Source organism: Cygnus olor, chromosome 1 (genome assembly GCF_009769625.2).
Source record: "Cygnus olor isolate bCygOlo1 chromosome 1, bCygOlo1.pri.v2, whole genome shotgun sequence".
Taxonomy (NCBI): Eukaryota; Metazoa; Chordata; class Aves; order Anseriformes; family Anatidae; genus Cygnus; species Cygnus olor.
Window position 1 is genome coordinate 47,310,123 of NC_049169.1, and position 22,717 is coordinate 47,332,839.

At 46.5% G+C, this 22,717-nt stretch overlaps 1 protein-coding gene across 3 annotated transcripts in view; it reads right to left on the bottom strand.

Annotated features, from left to right (window-relative positions):
• Window positions 1–580: 580 nt before the first annotated feature.
• Window positions 581–22,717, bottom strand: part of ELK3 (ETS transcription factor ELK3) — a 35,270-nt gene continuing 13,133 nt past the window's right edge. For all 3 annotated transcript variants that reach the window (XM_040556764.1, XM_040556766.1, XM_040556773.1), the window contains 4 exons: window positions 19,257–19,465; window positions 8,946–9,740; window positions 5,254–5,376; window positions 581–2,202 (listed from right to left, as the gene is read on the bottom strand). In XM_040556764.1, coding sequence (XP_040412698.1) covers window positions 2,104–2,202; window positions 5,254–5,376; window positions 8,946–9,740; window positions 19,257–19,463 — 1,224 coding nt within the window. In that variant the 5' untranslated portion in view covers window positions 19,464–19,465 and the 3' untranslated portion in view covers window positions 581–2,103. The remainder of the gene's footprint in view (window positions 2,203–5,253; window positions 5,377–8,945; window positions 9,741–19,256; window positions 19,466–22,717) is intronic.

Here is a 22,717-nt window from a genome sequence, read left to right on the forward strand (position 1 = left end):
TGCAAGGCGAGACTACTGGAGTAGGCATTTATGCTTTTTAAAAAATGAGAAGAGAGCTGGCTCTTGAGTGTGAATAATTGCTTCTGTGTAACTTAGTTACTGAAAAAATATTCCACGTAGCTGGGAGGATTCATCTGTTGAAAGGGAAATGTTTGACCTGCAAGCCCTCGTGATTTAACCTCCACCAGACTAGTCAATCTCATTAGTTATGTGCTGCCTTTTCTTCCAACCTATTCTGACTTTTCTTGGTGTAAAATTTCCCTTCACTCATAAATTTTCACTAAGTTCATCTTCTGGTTTTGACTCCATGGGATGGTACTTCTTGGAGCTCTTAAAATGCTGAATCAAGCGAATGACTTCCCGTTTGTTTCATTCTTTTTCCTTGTGTCCTGCATCTTAGTGCTCTGTTAATCAGTGCTGGTGTTTCATGCAGATATGGCAGTTTTTTAGTCAGTTAATTAGTCCCAAGTGAAACTGAGGAGTCATTTTCGGTTGTGCAACCCAGGAGCCTGAGAAAAATTCCTGCTCCCTTTTGTCAGACGACCTCTCCCAAAAAATGGCTTTTCAACATCAGAACTGCAGTAATAAAATGTTTATTTAGCACCTTTCAGGTAGAAGGATCCAAAAGCACTTTACAATTAACTACACACATCATCACTGAAATGCATCCAAGCAGAAAATCAGCAGACAACTCACTGCATAGGTTTCAAAACGAATGGACTTTTGACCAGCTGCTTGGCCAGAAAACAAAGTAGAGGCTCTAATGACCTGTAGCAAACAGGATCCTGATTTTGGTTTGGTTTTTGAAGGTCTCATCTGAAAGACCTACGTGGTAAAACGGCGTTCGACCCAATTTAGCCACCTCAGAAAACGGACGATTTGCATCAGCCCTGCTGAGATTAGAATCTGTGGTGCCAGGGAGTCTAGCCTCATCCTAACCTGACATTTAGATGACTAAACCATCACCTCAAGGTAGAGGACATACCTTGTAGGTTCAAGTTACAAGTATATGGTAACACAGTGCTGTTTTTTAATCCAGAATTCAGATGTTTATACATAAACATCCCACATGTACAGTATGCCTCTTTACAAGCACCAGACATTAATTTACAGTCCTGTAACTTTTCCAGCTTTCGGGGAAGGGGAATGTGACCTTCTCAGCTTTAGTAGCTAGAAGAATCTTTCCACGGAAATGGTAGAAGGCACTTGGCACAACTGAACAAAGCACCTGGAAATTCTCTATCGGGAACGATCCTCATTCCCTGGGAGGACAGAGATTACCTGCAGTCTTTCCAGCTGTAATGTCGACAGTTTGTAAGAAGTATATGCCAAATAAATTCCGAGCAACGATCTTCTTTTCTACAGAAGTATTTTCAAATGCTGGAAATGTTTCGTGAATACACAAAGCCCAGTTCCTCCCTGTTGCAACTCCACAGAAGAATTTGGGCGTAAATGTGGCTTTGTTACTCCTAAATACATCTCCTGACTGTAACATTTATTACGTTTTTCACTTCAGCAAAGAAAAATTATAAGGCTATTTTTATACAATTTGAAAGCACTTAATACAAAGTTACATGAATACACTGCATCATACAGCCTATCCGTGGAGAAAATACTGAAATACTACCATAGGGCTGTTCAATACTAGTTTTGTCTTTCAACTTTTTATCTTAATACTAGAAAATATATAAATCATTTACATGACATTATGCAAAAGAAGGCACAGCCGGTTATAGTTTACACAAGCACAATGCATAATATGCAGAAAAAGGTATTAAAAAGAAGCTTCACATCCTTATTAGATACATTGTTGCAATCCATTACAAAAAGTACTTCATCAACAACAGAAGTGTTCAACACTTGAGAGCTATGATATAAAAAAAAATTATAATTCATTTAATGCAAAACAGATTTATATATATTTTTATATATAAACACTGTTTAAAAATGCTAACATAATAAAAGTAGATTATCCATGTAATGAAAAGTGCAAACCAAAGTAATAGAGGGTTTCACAATGTCCTTCTCATGACACAGGAAAAACTAGCCCATAGGAATGAAGTGTTAAATCCACCAATAAGTCCTTAACGTGATGAGGCATCATCAGGATTTCTGAGCGTTTGGAGAAAGCAGTACTGGAGAAGAGGCTCCGTCCAGACTGGGGAGTGGCACTGGTATGTGACCATTTAGCAGAGTTGGAAACTGCAAGAGGCCAAAAGGTAAAATAAAAAAAAAAAAAATTAGTCTTTATCTCAAAGCATTCAGCCCCAAAGCACGTGTATTTAGCATTAGCAACCGACTCCAGATGTTTTCAAGGCTTGTGGTTTCTGTACAATACGATAGATACCAAATGCCTGCATCAGACACCAGGAATGTGAAGCAGAGGATGGAACCTGGATAACTTTTCAGTGTGCAGGGATGTATGAGCCTATTATTGGCTATATTTCATATCAAAGTTGACATAACAATACAGCTGTAATCACGATGGGAAAGTTAATAATAGAGAGAAATGTTTGCCATCCATTCTGCTTCCAAAAACGTTTCTTAGTCTACAGAACATTAATTAAAATCCATGTTTTTCACCTGCCCTTCATAAAAGCTAAGCAGGAAAGCTCTTTGCAAAAGTGAAAGTCAAGACGTAGCTTTAGGACAGAAAAAGCACAATTGTGAACACGAACCACGAGGAGAATTTCTCTCAAGCAGTTATAGTTTGTGTCTGTATTCACTAAGAAACTGTCCACTAGCTACGCCAGACCAGATGAGGAAGAATATACTACACATTAGTACTAATGTTCAACTTCTGACATGCTGTGCAGAGAACATTTGCTCACTAACTAACCCATGCAGTCCTAGTGCCTGCAGCTGCCTGCACCAGCGTGTGCTGACGAGCTCTCAGCGTCTGGGCTGGGGAAGGGCAAGGCAGGAAGATGCAGCAGGCTTGCTGCAGAGCGAGGCGGGGATTGTGCTGCCAGCAGGCACTTGTCTGCCTCGGGGCCGACTCCATGAGGCCTCTCTCCCGGTCGCTACGGTCCTTAGAGGAGAAGGGCCGAGGAGCAGCGCTCCTGACTTCAGGGACAGCCATCGCCCAGCGCTGGGCAGCAGCCGGCAGAGCAGCAGCTGGGACTGGCTTTGGCCCGACAAGGCCTGGGGACACCTTGCTATCGCTTCCACTGAGGTTCATCACAGCACAGAACCTGATTATGAGCTCTTGCTTTCCTAGTCTATCCTTCTCCAGTGAGGCACATAAATTACACTGTGCTTGATGTGCCTCATAAAGCTAGCAAAAAGAGGGTTGTGTGATCTCAGGTGTCTGTCGAGGCCAGGGGCTGGCTGGCACCGCTGAGATGCCGGCCATGGTGATGTTTCGGTCACATCCTTCCCCTGCTCTCCACCCCGGCCCAGCTGCCCTCCTCTTCTTCCTGCTGCTTCCGTCCCAGGGGCCTGGGACATGGCTGACCCCTCACTACAGTAGAAACAAATAAAACAGCTTCTTGTGGCAGTGCTTAATTCAGGCTCACTTGCTAGTTCTTAAGTTCAGCTGCATTTTCTTGAATTAATCAACTCTGTGCAGGTCTCTCACTGTTCCAGTTACGTAGTAATTTCCAGCTCATGATGAAACATCCAATTACATTTCATTACACAACAGTATGGCTTCAAAGGGGAGGCTCTCCAGGCAGGTCAGGGCTTCAAGGTGAGTTGTGTGGAGGAGGCTGCAGCATTCAGGGACGTTCCACAGCCGCTGGAAGGGGGCACGGGTGGTCGCGTTTGGGAGTTGTTTTCGCCTTGTAAGCACTGAAGGAGAATTTTTAGCAGTTACTAAGCATCCACGGGCTCGGTGAGGGAGCATTCATGTAGTTGTGCCCAGCAGTGACAAAACAACTCCTCCTGGCCTGTTAAGGCAGGGACCACACTCCCATAGGTAGGCCCCGGGCTTAGTCAGCCTGTCGACGTGGATAGATCCCATCCTGGTCCTCAGACTACAAAAATACCAACGCTGAGGAGCTGCAGCCAGTGCCAGGCATGGTGCTGCTGTGAAAAGCAGCAGGCACCTGAAAGAAGATGACGTACCGGAGCCTGCCCTCACCCCCCTGTCAGTCAGCAGGCCCGGGTGCGAAGGCGGGCAGGCAGCTGCAGAGCTGCGCCGGCCTCCAGCTGCTTGCAGGATTTTGGCTCCTCTAACGCCGAACAAATGCTCTTTCGGCTCAGCTGAAAACAAAAGCAGCTGCAGGGCTCCCGCTGGAGGCAGAAGGATGTTTCACCCCACCTGAGCAGTGCTCTTGAGCTCAAGCCCAGTCCCAGAGGCTCCAGCAAGGTTCAGAGGCAAAAAGCAGGTCTCGGCTCCGCAGCAGCCCCCTCCTGTGTTGGTGCTGGCCAGCCACAGCATTCGGGGATTTCATTCCAAGGGTTTCCTTGTGTTCTGCGGCCACATGGCCTGCCACCAGCTTCTTGTGCTTCCTGCCAATTAGCTGATCAGCATAACTTCTCCTGTGACTGAATTGTGGCAGCTGGAGCTGCTAACACCATCCCCATGGTCCCCTTCCTCAGCCTCGAACAAATGCTGCCCCTGAGCTCTGCAGCCATCACTGTTTATTTAATGCCTTTGCTATTTATTGCATCTCTAGAAAACTCAGATTTTTACACTCCCAGTATCCACAAGAGAGGACAAAGCCGCTTTTCTCCTGTTACATATAGAAAAGTTACTTCAGAGAGCTGAAGTAACCAGTCTGCGGACACCTGGATACTTTGCAGAACTGGAAACGGAGCCTTCAGGTTCAGAGTGCCCTTCCTTTAAATACAACGATGTTTTGTCTTCCTAAGAGAGAAGTATCTCTTCCTGAGAGAGAAGACAGAAGGCTGAACCTATGCACACCTCGCTGTGTGAGGCCCAAACTGATCTTGTTTTTTCCAGAGTCCTCACTCCACTGCTCTCCTGGCCAGTCCCTGCCCAAACTGTGCTCTCTCCCTGAAGCCCTGGGGGCTCAGTTACACACTCATCCTAAGGTCCTGCATTTATTTCTGTTTCCTTCATCCAATAAGTACGTTTCTGCTGCACTACCGACACTGCCCAGGAGGGTCTGGCTGTGCTGCCAAGAGAGTGCAAGCAAACGGGCCCCTCTTAAATATGCCCACTAACTCCTGTATTTTCTCAAACCATTTGAAAAGCTCCAGACCAATGTGAGATGTGAGATGTTCCCCTGACGTCTCTTCCACGTGTACTTTCACACACGAACCCCGTGCATTAGAAAGACCTACCTGGAACAGAGTGTTTGGTCCCTGCAGCCTGGCAGGACTCAGAGGAGCAACGGGACTGAGGCTGCTCCAGAAATGAATGCTAGACAGCAGCGGACTTGGGGTCAGCAATAATCCATTTGGGGTCTGCAAGACAAAAAAAAAAACCACCCCGTGACGCATGCCTGCAGCATTCACAAGAGCTGACAACAACTAAGAACCCAACAACTACGAACCCAAGGGTTTTCCCAACTCTGAGATGGTGCTTTCCAATGTCATGGTGCACACGGAGAGCTGTGGGTACTCTCAAGCACTTCCAAAGCACAACTGGAGGGGAGCTGGAGTTAAAGGACATGCAAATCTCTGTTCAAAGTCACATGAATTATTCCGTACCCAGAGTAACTTTTATCTTTACAAAGAAGAACATGAAAGTGATGTGACAGTTTTGAACAAAGTAGTTGGCATAATGAATTAATCTCTCCAGTAATCTCAATGCCAATTACCAAACTCGGTCCCATTCAGCAAGGCGTTTAATGGAATTCGAGCTCACACTTTGCAAGTAGGTGCGTGTGCTGGGGCAGCCTTTAAAATAGGTAGAGAGAAGACAGCAGACAAGGAGTGTCCAGCAGGTCGTGCACTCTGGTGCCTGCCAGCTGCCTGCCTGGCCAGAAATGCCAGCTCTGCCTCCCACCTGTGGCCAATGCAGCTGGGGTCTCGCTTAACCACCCAGGCCACCGGCTGCTGCTGCTGGGGCCCTGCGGAGAGCAGCAGCAGAGCGGCAGGTAGCACAGGTCAGCTCTGCTCCAGACCACGACGGGCGTTTTACTTGCAAAGCAGCATCCCAGGGATCCGCTGTGCTGTTTGAGGCTCTGTGCAAAGGCCCAGCAATACACGGTCCTGCTCCGACGTGCTCGCAGCGGGGTTCAGAACAGGGTCAGACAATTAGTGTAACAGCGCCAGGGGAGAAGAAAGGGAGAGGCAAGGAACAGCAAGCCCCAAGGGCCTCCCAGTGCTTCTGTCCCGAGGTATCTGAGAGCCTGGCTGCTCTGTAAGTGGCCGATTTCTCTGAGGCGTCACGAAAGAAGCAGAGGGAGACATGCGAAGGGGAAGGGCGCTGCCATCTCCCTCGTGCTGAAGCAGGTGGAACGTGAATACAGCACCACGTGGCAGAAACCACAGCTGTGGCCAAAGCAGCAATAAAAACGTGGTACTGCTGGTAAAGCACAAGTCTGCTTGTGCTGGGAAACTTCTGATCGTCAGAGCACTCGTATTTGCAAGTTGTGCCAGAGCCAAGAGCCAGCCAAAGCGAGCCTCTGAATCTGTTAATATTTCATGCGAAAAGAGCACAGTGCCTTCCAGGGGTGTTCTCAGTATCACCATCAGGCAAGCATCAAAGCCACCCAAGGAAACAAGTGTAAACCACACCACAGCACTGGCTGGCCTCGAGTTACATGTAGAAATTGGTGTCTCCCTCCTTTTCTGCCCTCATGTAGCTATACCTCTGGTGCTGGAAGTGCAAACCAGTGGGATGTTCCTGCTCAAACCCTCTTTATAAGCTAGCTTAGGAACAGTTTGAATGGAGGTAACTCAGCGCAGAGAGAGGGCCAAGCTCAGCAGCGATGCTCCCAGCTCCGGACTTCTCTGCAAGAGCCCGCACGTGAGCATAGCCCTCCTTGTCCCTCCCAGCTGCCAGATAAAGACAGTTAGGAGAAACTAGCTGAAATTAGAAATTTAGGAGAAATTTCTTTACTGAAAGAGTTGTGCGGCATTGGAACAGGCTGCCCAGGGGAGCGGTTGAGTCACCACCCCTGGAGGTCTTCAAGAAAGGTGTAGCTGTAGAGCTTAGTAGCATGGTTTAGCGGTGGACTTCAGTGCTAGGTTAAAGGTGGGCCTGGATGATCTTAGAGGTCTTTTCCAGCCTGAATGATTCTGTGATTCTCTGAACTGCTGTCACTTGCACATTGCTTCCTAGCTCTCTGGGTACGGGCAGGGGGCCGGTCAGTATCTGTGGAAGCTACACAGACCACGCACCTGCTGGCTGCAGGCACGCTGCTTTGTCTGTGCATGTTGCAAATGCTAAAGGAGAGGCCTACAGAAAAGAGCCGGTCAAAACCATGCATCCACGTCAGCCAAGGGAGAGCCAACGAAAATAACAAGTGTAAGTGATTTTTTAAAAAAGCAAGTATGGAACAAAATCTAAATGGCTCTCATCGAAAGCTAACCAAAAGAAAAGCTGACATTTCGCACTAAAGCATTGTGCTGAGTGTCCTGAGACCTCATGTCTCTATTCTGAATTGGTTTTGCAAATCAGGTGCTCTTTCATGGGGCTCCCTGCACCTGAGGGCTTTGCTCCTGACCAGCAAAATGAGATAAATGAGAAACTCTCTGAAGCCCTCTGAAGGAGGGCAACGGCAGCATAATTCCTTATGACTTTCAGGGGTAGTAAGTACTCTGGTTTAGAGATGAATGAGAAAATGAAGTGTTCAAAGAAATAATCACAAAATGAGGACAGAAATCACTCATCGTACTGAGTTCTGGGGTAGCAACAAATTAAAGCAAGCTTGTAATAACATGCTGTCATTGTGTCTAGTCGGCATCTGATAGGATTTGTGAAATTTGCTCCCCGCAAGCAAACTACTTACTGTGGTTATGCCACAGATCGAGGCCATACGAGCCTGTCAATGCCCCTCTGTTTTGGTTTGCCACGCTCCTGTTCTTCCTGCTGTGCACAGTAGCACTGGGAGGCTTGGCGGTGCACAGAAATGACAGGCAGCGGCCCACAGATCCCTTTTCCTTCGCAGCACAGCCCCTATCTCGGTGGCCTGTGGGTGTGCCTGAGCTGCCCCACGACCAGCTCGGGTTGGAGGAGCTGTGCTGACCGAGCGCGGTGGTCGCTGCTCTGCCTCCTGCGGGGAGGGCATCGCGCAGTGCGGGCACACCGGGTGCCCCGGGCAGCTCCCAGGACACGGCCATGAGGCCACACGACACCACTCAGAACAGCGAAGAGGTGAACACGCCAGATCACTCTCTGTTATGTGATTTTCCTCTTGCCTTCTAAATTACTAGATTTCTTCCACAGACTTAGCTTGCAAATGAGACCTCATTGACATTACCACAAATAAATGACCAATGGACAGCTATTTTATAAGAACAGAATAACCTACCAGGTATTCAGTAGGTCTGTACTGAACGGCAGCTCTGGCAAGTACTCTGTGGACCTGTAAAACTTTGGAAATCAAAACTGGCTTAAGAGCCTGTCTTAGAAACCAATTAATTTACTCCCTATTTGAAACCTAATGAAAATGCCACACTTTTTGAATGGATACAACATCCAGTAGAGAAATCTAACCAGGCACCCCACAGCACGCACACTCAGTTTCTGAGCTACAAAACCCCTGTGTTCTGTTTTTCTTCCTGGCTTTTTTTCTGCTTGTTTTGCAGACCTGGAGGCTGATTTCCCTTGGTAAGTGATTTGCTCGTGTTAGCAGCTGCCCGTCTCAGTATCCCCCAGGCACCCTGTGGTGCTGCGCTCCATGCTGATGCTCACCCTGGGAGCGCTGTGAGGAACCCGCTCTCCATACTTAATTCAGACCTGAGCTGTGTCTTCCTCTTCCCCACGTGCTGCCAGATGACAACAAGCTCCTACCGCTACTGGCCTTGGCCAAACTGAGGGAGAGCTGGCTAAGGCAAGAGCTCCCAAGGCTGGAAGGTCTTACCTGTGCAGTGAAGAAAGCTGGAGTCAGGGATCCCGAAGGAAGCGCGGGGCTGTTGAGGGCAATGGAACCGATATCGGTGCTGGATAGGACCATAGGTGGGGCTGAGATTTCCAAGCCTTTGGGTTTCTTAGCCTTTGGGGGAAGAGATGGCGATTTTGCCTTGGAGCCTGAGGAGAGGTTCAGCGGCTCAAGGGAATCTGAGTCGTGGCAAGCGGACTCAAGGAAGAGGTTCCTGTGCTCCGCAGGGAGGGGCGAGGTGGGAGACAGAGACGGCGACCTGGAGGAAGATGACGACGGAGATGAAATGCTGGCACTGTTTGGTAGCATTAAGGAAGAGATTTTGGCTGATACGGGCGAGTTGAGAAAAGCAGAGGCAGCTGCTGTTTCGGAGGTGGAAGGCAACGACACCATGGGCCTCATAACTTGTTTGTCTGTTTTGTTTGTCACAAATCTTATGACAGTCCGAACTTCTTCGACCGGTGTGTTTCCTTCTGACTTCTCCTCCAGTTTTTCTGTTTTGATTGGCTTGTAAGTGTCTGGCTGGTTCTGCAGAGAGTTGATGGTGAACGAGGAGTAGAGGCCAGAGTGGATGTACTCGTTGCGGCTTGTGCTTTTCAGTGCCGACAAGCTGTGCTTGTGCGCGTCCCTGCTCTCGGCGGCCATCTTACAGTCGCTGTCCTGCAGCAAAAGGCTCTCCCTGCTGATTTCCACGGCGTGTGGATCCATCTTTAAAATCTCAGGGAACGAGACAAACTTGTACACGAACTTTTGTCCGATCACCTTCTTGATGATGTTCTGCAAGTACAAAAGCAGACGCTAGAAAGATCAGTATCTTGGGGGCAGCAAACACGAAGGGTCTCACAAGGGTAGGGGAGCACTGCAGCCGCCTCAGGCTGATCGGGGCCCCCCAGCGCGCCCTCCACCGCTTCTCGCCCTCAGCCTGTCCCCACGCCTCTGCTCAGCCGGGGAGGCCACAAACAAGGCACCACCGCCAGGTGACAAAGAGCTGCTGGGGCCTGGCTTCCTCCCGCTTCCTCTGGGAACCTTGGGAACAATTTATTTACAGTAAGAACAGTTTTGCCACCTTGCTGGCTGAGGCCACTCCGCCATTTGATTTCACAACGGAGGCAAACGCCTTCATTTGTGCTTCCCAAAACCCAGACCCATTGCTCTGAAGTATGAAACTCTCTCCTGAAACGTCTGCAAAGGACAAAACAGGCGCAGCCCGCCTGCTCTGGTCACTGACCCTCCCTTCCTGCCCGCGCGCAGAAGGACTGACGTGCACCGACGGTGACTGCATTTCTTTCAGCAGTCCTGATCTACGTCCGTGACAAATGCAATCGCTTGTGTCCTGACGTATCCCCTGTACTAGCTCCAGGTCTCCATCAGTCTAGACTGACTATTGAAACTACAGAAAAACAAGGAGTGCTATTTCCTGAGATTTCAGGAGCAACTGTGATTCCCTATTCTTGAAGCTCCTGCTGGAGAGCTTCTCCAGGAGCGTCCTCTTAAAAACCCATTCCAAGAAGTGACCCTGTCGTGGGGCACGTGCCTGCTGCACCTCCACCTAGTACTCTGCAAACAGACACCTGCATTCCTGTACGTAAGGGAATGTAAATATTTACATAATTCCTAATAATCTAATGTTTTTACTTTCAGCCACAGATTCTGAGACCAGTAGAGAAAATATGTATTGATTGAAAAAGGAGAAAATGGAAAAGGGAAAGGGAGCAGCAGAAGGGAAACAGAAACGGGAAGGGGAAGGGGAAGGGGGAGGGAAAGGGAAAGGGAAAGGGAAAGGGAAAGGGAAAGGGAAAGGGAAAACGGAAAAGGAAAAGGAATACATCCTCCCTATTTATATATGGACAAGTTCTAGTGCTGGGTGCTCACAGAGCCTGAGGTACATCTTTTTTTTTTTTTTCTTTTTTTTTTGTCACAAAATCAAGGCTGATTATGGGGAAGAGGAGTCTGTACGTCTCTATCAGATTGTCTTCTGTCTTTCAACTGAGCTACTCCACCCCGTAATTTTTCTGTCTGAGCATGCTGGCACTTCATTCAGGCACCTTCTTGAATACAAAATGAATCCCCCAGCGAACCCTGGGATGTAGCTTTGCTCCACAGGCCAGGAGCTGCAGCACAGCGAAAGCTGTTCCCCAAGCTTACAAGTGGAAACTGCAGCAGGGAGGAGAAGTGAATTTGGCGAGCTCAGGATAAAGACACAGAACTGTCCTCTTCCAAGCCAAGCTGTACTCACATCTGCCCATCCAGGTGATCCCCCCATGCCTGTTTTTGCACTCCAAAATTTCAGGACACGTATTTAGCCCACAGAATCTAATTTTGCACAAGCTTTAATTCCCATGGCTTTGGCCTTGGCCTAGATTTTTTTTTTTGGGGGGGGGGGTTGCTAATTAGGTGAAACATTAGATGGACACACTTTTTCTGTGCAGTTTCATTTATGAACTCAATTTTATATTTTTCTTTATAAACACAAAACCTTCAAACTATTCACATCTGAGAAGAAACATCCTAACCGGATTTTTTTTTCTTTTAATATACACACTTTAACTTAAAATAATCCCATCCTTTGGAGTTATTGTTCCATCAAGCACTGGCTACTGAGATTCTACTTGGAAAATGTTGACTCCCAGAAGGACAGGATTAAATGTATCGAAGGGTGCAACTTGAAATAAGGGAACTGGTGCAGGCTTCAAACAAGGGAGCATTGCTATAAAAAGCAATGGAATGGGCTGGTGAGTTTATACTTCCTCTATTGTTATTAAATATAGTTATATTTTCAGAAGGTCTCTTGGTGCGGCGCCTCTGTCTCCATACACCTGCAGCGATCCCACTTAATGATGGCTGCAGATGAAAGGGATTCAAGTGCAAACCCCTCGAGCACTTCGCAGGCTTCTCTTAAATGTGGAGCCTGAGGAAATCTCCAACAGCATGTAAGAGAAAATAAGGATGCAAATTAATTAACTGCCTCTGAAACGCTGCTGTCATTTTGAATTTTTTTTGACAAACAACTGAAGGTAAAAAGCAGCTTCTTTTTACCATCATCTTTGTGATCTGTCAGAATCACTCTGAGCTGCAGAAGATGGTTCAAACCAGGGAGGACAGTGACAGGCATCATGACAAATGGGATTTTTCCACCCTTGGGTTAAAAAGGCAATGGAGGTTTCCTTACATTAAGGACTGCTTTTGCAGGGAGACTAGACCACTTTGTAGCAGGACAATAGGCGTATGTGCTTCTTTAGCCCCTTTTTGCTGTTGTCTGGATTTTCTAGGGACATCACCCACGAGCAGGCTGGCAGCGAGTGCCAGGGCTGCTGGCCAGGGCTGTGGGATGCTCCAGGACTGCTGGTGGGGACGGCGACTGCCAGGCCAGTGCAGCTGCTGGGGAGGAGAACTGGTGGCTTAAAAACCTCTTAATAGCACCCTCTGACTCTGGAAGAGGGCAGGGGCTGGGAATGCCCCTCTCCTGTGGGCTTCTTGACGGGTTTAATCCCTTGCTCCCTTTATGCTTCCCCTCCTCTGTCCCAGCCTGTGAAATGGTGAATACAGCAAAGGTGGCCGTCCTCCATCGCGCCGCGCTCTGAAGGCTGACAATGCCGGCTGGGCACACCGCTGCCCGGCTCCAGCCCACCAGCATGCCAGGGAGCTGAGGCACGTTCACGCCACAGCACTTGGGGCGCTCTGCTTACGAGGGCCTCAAAAACCAGCTCAGGGCAGGTGGCTCTGACACCAGCTGGGGGGACAGGGACCTCCCGCCACCCTCCTCCTGAGCAGGATGCCGAAGGCTCAGTGACTAGGCTCCCCCTGCATCTCCAACCAGGCTATGATGTGGCCGAGGGGGTTTGTGATGACTATGTGCATGCACTACCTTTGGAAGCCCTGCCAATATACACGTGAGCTGTTTGTCCACCTCAACAGAACGTGACCTCTGGATTTCCTTTTTTTGTTTTTCTTTTTCCCCGTTTTTCTGTGTATCAGTGCAATCCAGGCTCCAGTTCCTCTATCATATTATTGTGTTTTTATTTTCATCAGCTCTCCTACTCCTTGTTCCAGTCACTTGGAGTTAAGGCGTAACTATACTACCAGTGCAATGCAAGGATTTTAGTGGCTTCACTCAAACCTGTTAGCTCACAAGTTTGCTGGCTGCAGGAGCTACTTGGAGCATGAGCTGTAACAGGGACCCAGTTCCCAGTTGAACTTCAGACTGACGAGGGGTCCCAGGGCAGGAAGACAGATTGGGACACTTTCTCCTCCTCCCAGGAACTGACCTATAATCAGGGTGCCTGCGATCTCAAAATCTATGTCAGAACGGGATGAACTTGTCCCTAGGTGCTAAAAGGACTCTGCTTGGGAAAGAAGAAAGGCCAGAGCTGCTGCACCTAACTCCCATTTGGATGTGTCGCAAGTTCCCTGGCTCTGAGAGTACCCAGGGATGCAACATCATGGGGATACTTAGGCTGTGAAGTCTTCCCTCTGTCTTCCACGTGATTAAGATTCTACCAGAACTCGTGGGTGGAATAATTGCCTCCTCTTTCTGAATGGTAAAATTACCATGAACAGCACAAAAACAAGGCAGGAAGCTAGGAAATATTCACACTCCCATGCCTGAAGTATGTAAGCTGGCAGGAGGTAGCTGTGGCTGCAACACTCCAAAAAATGGGGCATATGTCCATGTCAGCGTGTGCAGGCAGGCAGGCTCTTACCATACTTTGTGCCCTTACACTTATTATACTGTGTGTGCATAAGCCAGATACTGGTTTTTGTGATTTTTGACAGAGGCACAGGTGATACCTGACCGTGCACCTGCACTGACCTTTGGGAGTGCAGGGCTCTCACAAGCTGGGTGTCAGTCTGTCCTCACCCCACCTGGAAGGCAAAGACCACTCTCCTGGCTCGCAGCTTTGGGCGGGCTCTCTGCTCTCTCCGCAGTTCACTAGGCTTCCCTTTCCCCTCACATCAAACACGAACTAGTTGTCATTCCTTTTGGGGGGTTTCTTTGGTTTCTTCCTCTACCCGTCACCTCCTACTCCGTATCAAACTCTTTACTCCCTTCCTTCCCTGAGGACAGCACCCACGAACCACTTTGATGTCACTTCACACAAGCACTTTCTTGACTTCCACCCATCGCTCTCGAAAGAAGCTCCTTTCAGATCTCCATAAAGCTATTTTCTAAAGTTCCTTCAAAGTATTCCCTTAGAATACCTCTTACCTGTACCACTGCAAAACATATAGCTGGCACGCTAGCGCCATCATACTGCTTGTATCACTGCAACCTTCTGTTTTTCCCTGCGCTAACTCAAGAGAAGACCTTCACAGAAGTAAAATAATAATTTCTGCTACCTCTTTATATCCTGAAGTTTTGCAAGCAGGCCAAGCAAGAGACCCTCTTCCTGAGACAATTCTTCTACACTGCCACCCACACTTGGGCATTAATAATTGGAATTAGTAAGCCGGCTATGGGGTCTGACCTCTTGTGACAGGGAGGGAGGGAAGGCCATGGGCACCACAGAAGCCTGTGAGCACCTGAGAAGCTCTGTCCCTTCTGCTGCACCGAGCACAAACAAGAAGCCTTATTATTTATGTACTATACATCATGCTGCCAGCCCATCTAAGTAAGAGGGTAGCCATTAACCAAAGTTAAAATGATTTATTCTGTCTTTAGGAGACAGATTGAATAGCAGTCATTGAATAAAGCCTAGGGCCACAGCCTGTTCAGAGAGGATGCAAAAATATTGAATTGTTGTGCTTGTCAAAGCGATATATGATTGTGTAATTAAAGACGCAGCATAACTCATGCAAACGTTGAAGTTATGCAGGGAACCATGACTTTGTTATTTCTTAACTTCCCTAATTTTTGAAGACCTGACTTCCCTCAAAAAGCAAAAACAAAGGAAAACCAAAAACCACACACCTCACGTGGAGAACTCACTAGCTTCTCTCTTGTGATGTCATCTTGAAATATTCATGGGGACCTTTACCTGTCCTGAAACCTCTAGAGACTTCAAAAGGTATCTGCCATTTGGTTATCAGAAAAACAGAGTACCTGGGCAACTTTACCCATAAGAAAGGTACTAATACAACTTTAAAAGGTATTTTGGTTTCACACACCAAGAAAAAGAGCTCTGCATGGGCATATATGTGAAGGGTTTCCTCGCCTGAAAGCATTACAAGAGAATTGTGCCTGGCCCAAGTGTGTGATATGATGGACATGCTGCTCAAGCTGTAGGTAGAGATGGCGCAGGAAGCCTTCCTTTCCTTAGTGCTATTTGTCATCTGTGCCACCGCTCTGTTAAGGCGACAGAGGAAATACATTAAATAAAAAGGGAGGAGGGGAACTTGGGTAACAAATGAAGAGGGAAATGGAAAGTCTCCAGATGATCTACAAACCTCGAGTGACCAGAAACGCAGCAGCAAATTGCAATTGAGACATGCCACACCATACCTTTCCTGGGGTGCTTTATACATGAATTTACATAAATCCAGCCATCAGCCTCAACAGCACATCATGCTTGCTTTCAAAGCCAAGCTGAGGAACTTGTCCTAATTGTGTTATTTTTCTCCAGCACTGGAATTAATTTGCTTTTAACTCGAGATGAATCAGATGATGAATTTTAACAAGCCAGTGTTCCCCCCAAGCAAAATGGCAGAGCTTATAAACCTCCATTTATCCACTGATCAGTTTTTATTTCTCCACAGTGAATAATTTCAAAGAAAAACCATGAAGCCGTAGCTTAGTGTCAGCTGCATGCAGCAGCAGGGGGCAGCCCAAGAAAGAAAGGCCCATCCCACAGGCCACCATCACCACTAAAAAATCACTGCTTTTGCCTCAAACTCACGTGCTGCCAGGTCATCTGAGTTATAGCTAGGGAAGTCCCTGTAGACACAAGGCCACAACCCAAACGTGGTGCTGTCCAACAGTTCTGCCACTTTCCTTTCCTGCAGCCACTCCCGACTGCACCACAACATCCATCCCATTTGCCCCAGCACATCTGGCTGCCAACACATCCATCGCTGCCAGCAGCATGGGAGGTGACAAGGATCTCTGAAGGCTCCTTAAGGCTACCTCAGAGTCTAGACTGCTCTTGGGTTGTCCCACAGATCAGTGAACAGCCCGGCGGAGTGCAAAAGTCCAAGACAGGCTCTTCCACTTCACCATCCCTTCCCCTTTTGTTTTGCAGAAAGGAAAGAAAAATGACAAAGAGACTTTCTTCCCCTCCTCAACTTCCTCCCTCTCTGTGCTATGCAGCATAAACTGAATCAAATGCAGAGGATTTGATTCAGCAAGACTGAATCCGCTGCTGAGCACTCCCTGACAGCCTAACAGGATTCATAACTTGCTGTCTTATGCCACTATCTCTCACACTTGGAAACCTGCAGCAGGCTCCCCTGTCCTTCTGCACTCTCCTAACAATCCTCCTTTCTGAACTGCCTGTGAACCAGTGGGACACAACATGCCATACCCATGCAGAAAGTAAGAGGCTCCCACTGTTTTCTGATAAAGGAGTTGCTCCTTCCTCTTAAATAGCACCAGCCACGTTTTTGGGTTGGGGTTCGAGCCCAGATCACAATACATGGGAAAGGAAGAGCTTATCCTCCTTTCCACCCAGGAGCCCTGGCATCCATTGGGCTGCAGAACTCCTGGAAAAATGGCCAAAATCCTTTGCCACACCTAAGTAAAATCATCAGATGGAGGAGAGCGCAGCTGTAAGAACAGTGAGCAATCACCACACCCAGGTGAAGAGACTGTACAGCCACTCCTCCAGGAGGTGCTGCACGAGTGGAGACAAAGAAGATGACAAAGGTGTGTGTCTGTGATGCAGGTGGTGGTGGGCAAGGAGCTGAAATCAGTACAAGGCTAAAAAAAAAATAGGTTAAGGGACAAGCGAAGAAAGGGAGGCTCAAGTAAAGAGCCAGCCCGTTCCTTTGATTTGAAGAGATCAGAGAGATCTCAGAGGACAAGCGCTACAATATATTGTCCCTTATTTTCAAGCAATGTCTGATCAGTCACTAACCATGTATTTGGATTTTGTCTGGGTGTGCTGTTCATTCACCAGCAGGCTCTCTGTCCCCACTGATCCCAATCAAGTTTATAATCAGAGGGGTTGGAGTCATATAAAGAAGTGGATTTTCCCATGCTGAGCAGGAGCTTTTTAGCACTTTGTGAAGAGGAATTCATCATCCCAACTGCCTGGAACAGCCGCTGCAGTGTCCTCTCTGAATCCCTTTGTGCCTTCTCAGTTAGGCCACCTTTGAAAAATGTTAAGTGGAAAAAACTGACTTCTAGAGGACAAACATTTTATTGCAAAACCTAGAGCTCTAAATCTGCAACTAAAATTCTTACAGTTTCATACAGAGTCTTTCCAAATTCCACTGTGAGGAACAAAAAGGTTGCTCAGAAAATTGTGCGAAGTCAATTTGCAATCAACGTGGCTTTTGGTTGCTGTATTGGACTTGCTGCACAGCACTTAGTCCCACTGCGCACTTTGAGAATTAGCGCACTAAAATAATACACGACAACAATACTTTGAGCTCAGTTCTGAGACTGAAACTGAAAAAGGTGAATATGCAGACATTTTAGCAGCTCAAAAGTTGTGTTCTGCAATTTTTTCCTTCTAGTATCTTGTCACATCTGAGAGATTTCCTTCAATCATCTTTCTGTTGTAGCAGTCTGAAGTAAATTCTGCTTACTTCCTATTCTCATATTTGTATTCTTTATTACACTGTTGCCACTTTACTTCATGCCAAGACTAAACGTCAAAGTGAATGATGGTTTCATGAGAGTGATCCTATGAACTGCCACAGTACTGCAGAAATCTGATTTTCAGAGGTGCCAGCCACCAGTACCGCCTACTGCCTTCTCCTAGATTATGGGCATGGGCATGTTCTCTGGAAATCAGAAGCAAATTGATTGATCTAAATACTTCCAGATTATTACGTTCAAGATATTTCAGACTTCGGTTTTAAAAAGAGGTTGAAAACAGAGCTCTAACAGCCAACACTGCGCTAAGTGTATGCCTGCGCTACCCATCTGTAACCAACTTCTGAGAGGAGCAAATGACCACAGCTTGCCAGCTACAAGGTTGTTGCCTAAATTGTGCGCACTCCTTGGGTCAAATTAGTTCTATCAAACCTCAACAGATGTATCCATGGCCACTTTTGTCAACATGAATGAGGAGCAAAATTCAATAGGTTTTGCAAAGGCAGATAAATCAGACAAAGAAACCCAGCGTAAAGCACACGCTCCATTATTTTGTCTTGACATACCCTGAGGATAAATTCAGAAGTGGGAGTAAATTTAACATTCTACTGCAAATATAGCCTTCACCCGAAATGAGCTCAGCATGAAACTGCTACCTTGACAAATACACCCAATCATAACCCACTGACCCCCATTACCTGACCAGTTGCTTGTCTTTCTGTTTGCTACTCTCATTCTGCACTTTCATCCAGTTAAACATCAGATTAGTGCTCACTCACATATACTGCTGCTAATTAAGTGATAGCAGCATATAAGCTAGGCTACTGTTGAAGCTAACACATATTTTGTCCTACAATGATATGGTGGAAAATTTCCCAACTCTAGAAACACTGAGCATTAAGAAATGAAGAGTTACAGTGAGATTCTTGTGAGGTAATGCTGCACTGTCAGAATAACTCTAGAAGTGTTTCAATGTTGTATTTCCAGCTAAAAAATATTAAGATCCAATACAACTGTAAAAAAGGGTCTACTGGAAAGCTCTGGGAAGACCAGCTAAAACATGGGGCAACAGGATCTATGTTCCAAAAGATGTGTCCCATGAAAACTTTGAAAACTCATCCCCACCCTCTATACTGCTGGGTTGTTTGTGTCCTTTCCCTGCTCTAACATAGGTGGTACCCGATGCTAAAGCTGCCACTGCCTGCTGTACCACAGCATTACTGCTTTCTGCCACCTCCCTGCATTCCTGAAGATCCTGTGCAGGCTGTAATAATCAAACAGTTCTCCGTTATTAACAGTTATTTTATTGTTGTCAAAAGCTACAGAAAATGTTGGGTAGCCAAACACAGAAACACATGAAAGCGTCAATAAGTGTCGATCTAGGTCAAAATCTTCCCCCCCCCACCCCAGGAAATGGATGTGCAGTGTTTTCCTGTGCATCTTTCAGCTGCCCTCTTACCTCCACCACGATTGCCTTCAGTAGTACCGTCTGTTGTAAAAACTGCTTAAGGGAACTTTTAAAAGTGTCCACATAGAGGTGAAATATTAAATGGTAGTGTTTCTATTTTCTTAGTCTGCATGAGAATAACAAAATTTACCTTGTCATAATAGTATCTGAGCGCTCGGCTCAGCTTGTCATAATTCATATTAGTTTTGTTTTTTCTGAGTCCCCACAGCTTAGCCACTTCTTCTGCCTTGAGTAGCTTGAATTCGCCATCATTAGACGTCCAGCAAATCAGGTGCTCATGTTTCTGGTCTAGCAGCAACTGCAAAAGGAACTGCCACAGCGTGATTGCACTCTCCATACCTACAAGGGACAAAGGAGAGCAATGGTGTGAAAAACATCTGGGAGGTGGTAGCGGGAACAACATTCATTTCAGTAATAAGCTCTGTGTAAGAGTCATCCTGCATAATTTGGCAAATGAAACCACATCATTCACAACCATGCTCGTCCATGAGACCTGCAAGTCCTGCACTCCTGTTTCAGTATTTTTTTTCCACTGCTATTTTCTGATGGGACACATAAAATACAGCAAGTATTTAGGAAAGCACTGCCCACTTAGTTCACATGGTGCAACAGAAGAATAAATGTAAGAATGACTATATTCTAGTTCAGCACAGGCGCATACACAACTTAACTTCAGTGTGCTACCGCTGAAGACAATTTTTATTGTAATAAAGATATAGCTGTAACTAGCCTTTTGAACCACACAACTACAAGATGATATTCACACACACAAACACTTTCAACAACACTGCCAGCCTTAGCATGTTTAACACTGTATCAAATCATTTTTTCTTGGCCTCTTTTGATATAAATATCTGGCCATGTCAAGGGAGGGGATTCTCCCCCTTTAACTCCACTCTCGTGAGACCCCACCTGGAGCCCTGTGTTCAGCTCTGGGGCCCCCAGCACAAGAAGGACCTGGAGCTGTTAGAACGAGTCCAGAGGAGGGCCACGAGGCTGATCAGAGGGCTGGAGCACCTCTCCTACAAAGACAGGCTGAGGGAGATGGGGTTGTTCAGCCTGGAGAAGAGAAGGCCCTGGGGAGACCTCACAGCGGCCTGCCAGTGCCTAATGGGGGCCTCCAGGAGAGCTGGGGAGATGTCAGGGAGTGCAGTGATAGGACAAGGCTTTAAACTAAAAGAGGGTAGGTTTAGATCAGATAGAAGGAAGAAATTCTTCCCTCAGAGGGTGGCGAGGCCCTGGCACAGGTTGCCCAGAGAAGCTGTGGATGCCCCATCTGTGGAGGTGCTCAAGGCCAGGCTGGATGGGGTTTTGGGCAGCCTGCTCTGGTGGGAGGTGTCCCTGGGGTTGGAACTGGGTGGACTTTAAGGTCCTTTCCAACCCAAACCACCCTGAGATTCCATGTTATATCTAACTAATGCAGATTTAAAGATGCCAGCACTACTGGATTAATTCACTGTGGTGTGAATGGGGTTAATTATTACTTGACTTACCTTTCAGTATGTAACAATGTATGTTTTTGTCTTTCTCTAAACAAACTCTCGATTTTTAATTTCCCTGCTCATTTTGTTTCCTGATATATTACTCTTGCACGTCGGGTTTCCTGCTTCACCTTTCCTTTGGTGTGTTGACCACCAGAGGGCAGAAGACTTCTAACTATTCCCTGTAGGCAGCAGTACAGCAGGAGACTGAGCCTCTTCAGTACGTCCCCAGAGAGCAGAAATCGTTTGTCTTACTAAATTCACCAGATGCTGCTGTATGCTTGCCTTCACCACACAGTAGTTGAAGAAGAAAAATTGCGTAAGCTTCACTCGTGTAAAAACCAGGTAAAGATACAAGAGAATATTGTAAATAGTTTTACACAAAAATACAGAGTTTGGAGCATTGTTTTGGTCAACATAATTTCCAAGCACGCAGGCCAAACAAGGTTTTGCAGAATTAATTATGGTTTTACTATCCCTGCAAAAGCTTTGCTTCTCTAATTAACTGAGGATCAGTTAACTGAGGACAGAAACATACACCCTTGACACCCAGCTGTGTAACACAACCACGCAACACCTTCAAGAGATGGCAAAGGCTCACAGGACCACAATGCATTGAAACAGAACTGCCTATAGGGATGCTTTGGCACTTTCAAAGGTCTTGCATTTGCTCCATTGCATTTTTTATCACTCTATATCCAGCGTAGGGCAAGAAAAAAATATACAGCTACAATTCAAAATAGCTGAATGCTATATACTTGCTTTACTGTCTTAGAGATTCCTTTAAATTACACCATCAGTGCAAGTATTAACATCCTTAGTGGATTAATCATCTGTAATGTCATTGCTATTACAGTATCCCTATTCATTGGCATCACAGATACATACCTTTTCATTAATATTTAAAGTTTTGCAACTTACACTACTATACATAGTAGGTATATGCAGCCATATTGCTCTAAAGTAATCATAGTTTCTATACATTATATATTACACAGAGGTACTCGCGTAATTCCAGCTCAAATCACACAGTTCTCTTGAACAAGAAAGCACACAACTTTTTTTTTCCTCTGGAAAATTAGACGTAATTTTCTTCAAAATTGTATAAAAATGCATACAGGTGTCCCAGGTTACAAAACCTGTCTACGTAATGTCAGCTGAGGAAATTAACAGATGGAATAGTTATACAATCACCAATACAAACTCCACCCCCATGCCGTTACCCAAAACAGTGTAATACCTTAGAGATGCAATTCTCTCCTTCCAGACCTGAAATTACGTCTTCCCTCAGATGATCAGCAACCACGTCCCCTCAAAGAATTTAGGTGGAACTGAGCTCACAGCACAGTGTACTTTGTTGCAGGCTCCTCCATCCCCATCCACCTCTGGCTAAGAACACTCACCACGTAACCTACGGCTAACGCTGCACTACACTTCCCATTATGAACGTGTTTTCCCTTGGTTATCATCTTACCAAATGTAAACAGTTTGGGATTCCATTTCCTTTACCAAACGTGGGCCTCATGGCAGCTCAGCCATAGCGTAACGCTGTGGAACAGCGCAGGCCTGCGCTGGCCTACGCACCCTACACGGGTGCGTACCCACCCAGCGCTACCCTCGGGTTACATTATAAAAGGTTATTACCACCACTTACAGCCATACAAGCTTAGAGCAACCGTACGCATGTGGTTGCTGCACGAGGCAGATCAAGCAAACTACATTGTCAGCTGATCATTAATTGTATGTCCCCTGTCTTTGTCCCCTCGAGCACCCAACTTGAGGCCATCGGGTCTGATGTGCTGAGGGCTGAATGTTCACAGCCAGAACCACCTTTAATGGAAATGCTATGCAGAGCATATACGGCGATGCAAGATCTTTAAGTATTATGAAAAAGGAGGCTTCAGGCATTTCAAATGGAGTACCATATATTTGGTAAATTGGTGTTAATGTTTGTGCCTCATTTTCATTCTCTAAAATGTGATTTGCAGGGGAGTACTAAAAATCCAACCTGCAGTGACAGCATTGTTTTTTAAACGGTCCAAAATACTTTATTTCCAACCAGGTCAACTGAAGTATTAACCTGCCTTTGTTTATGGGCACCATTTTGGCA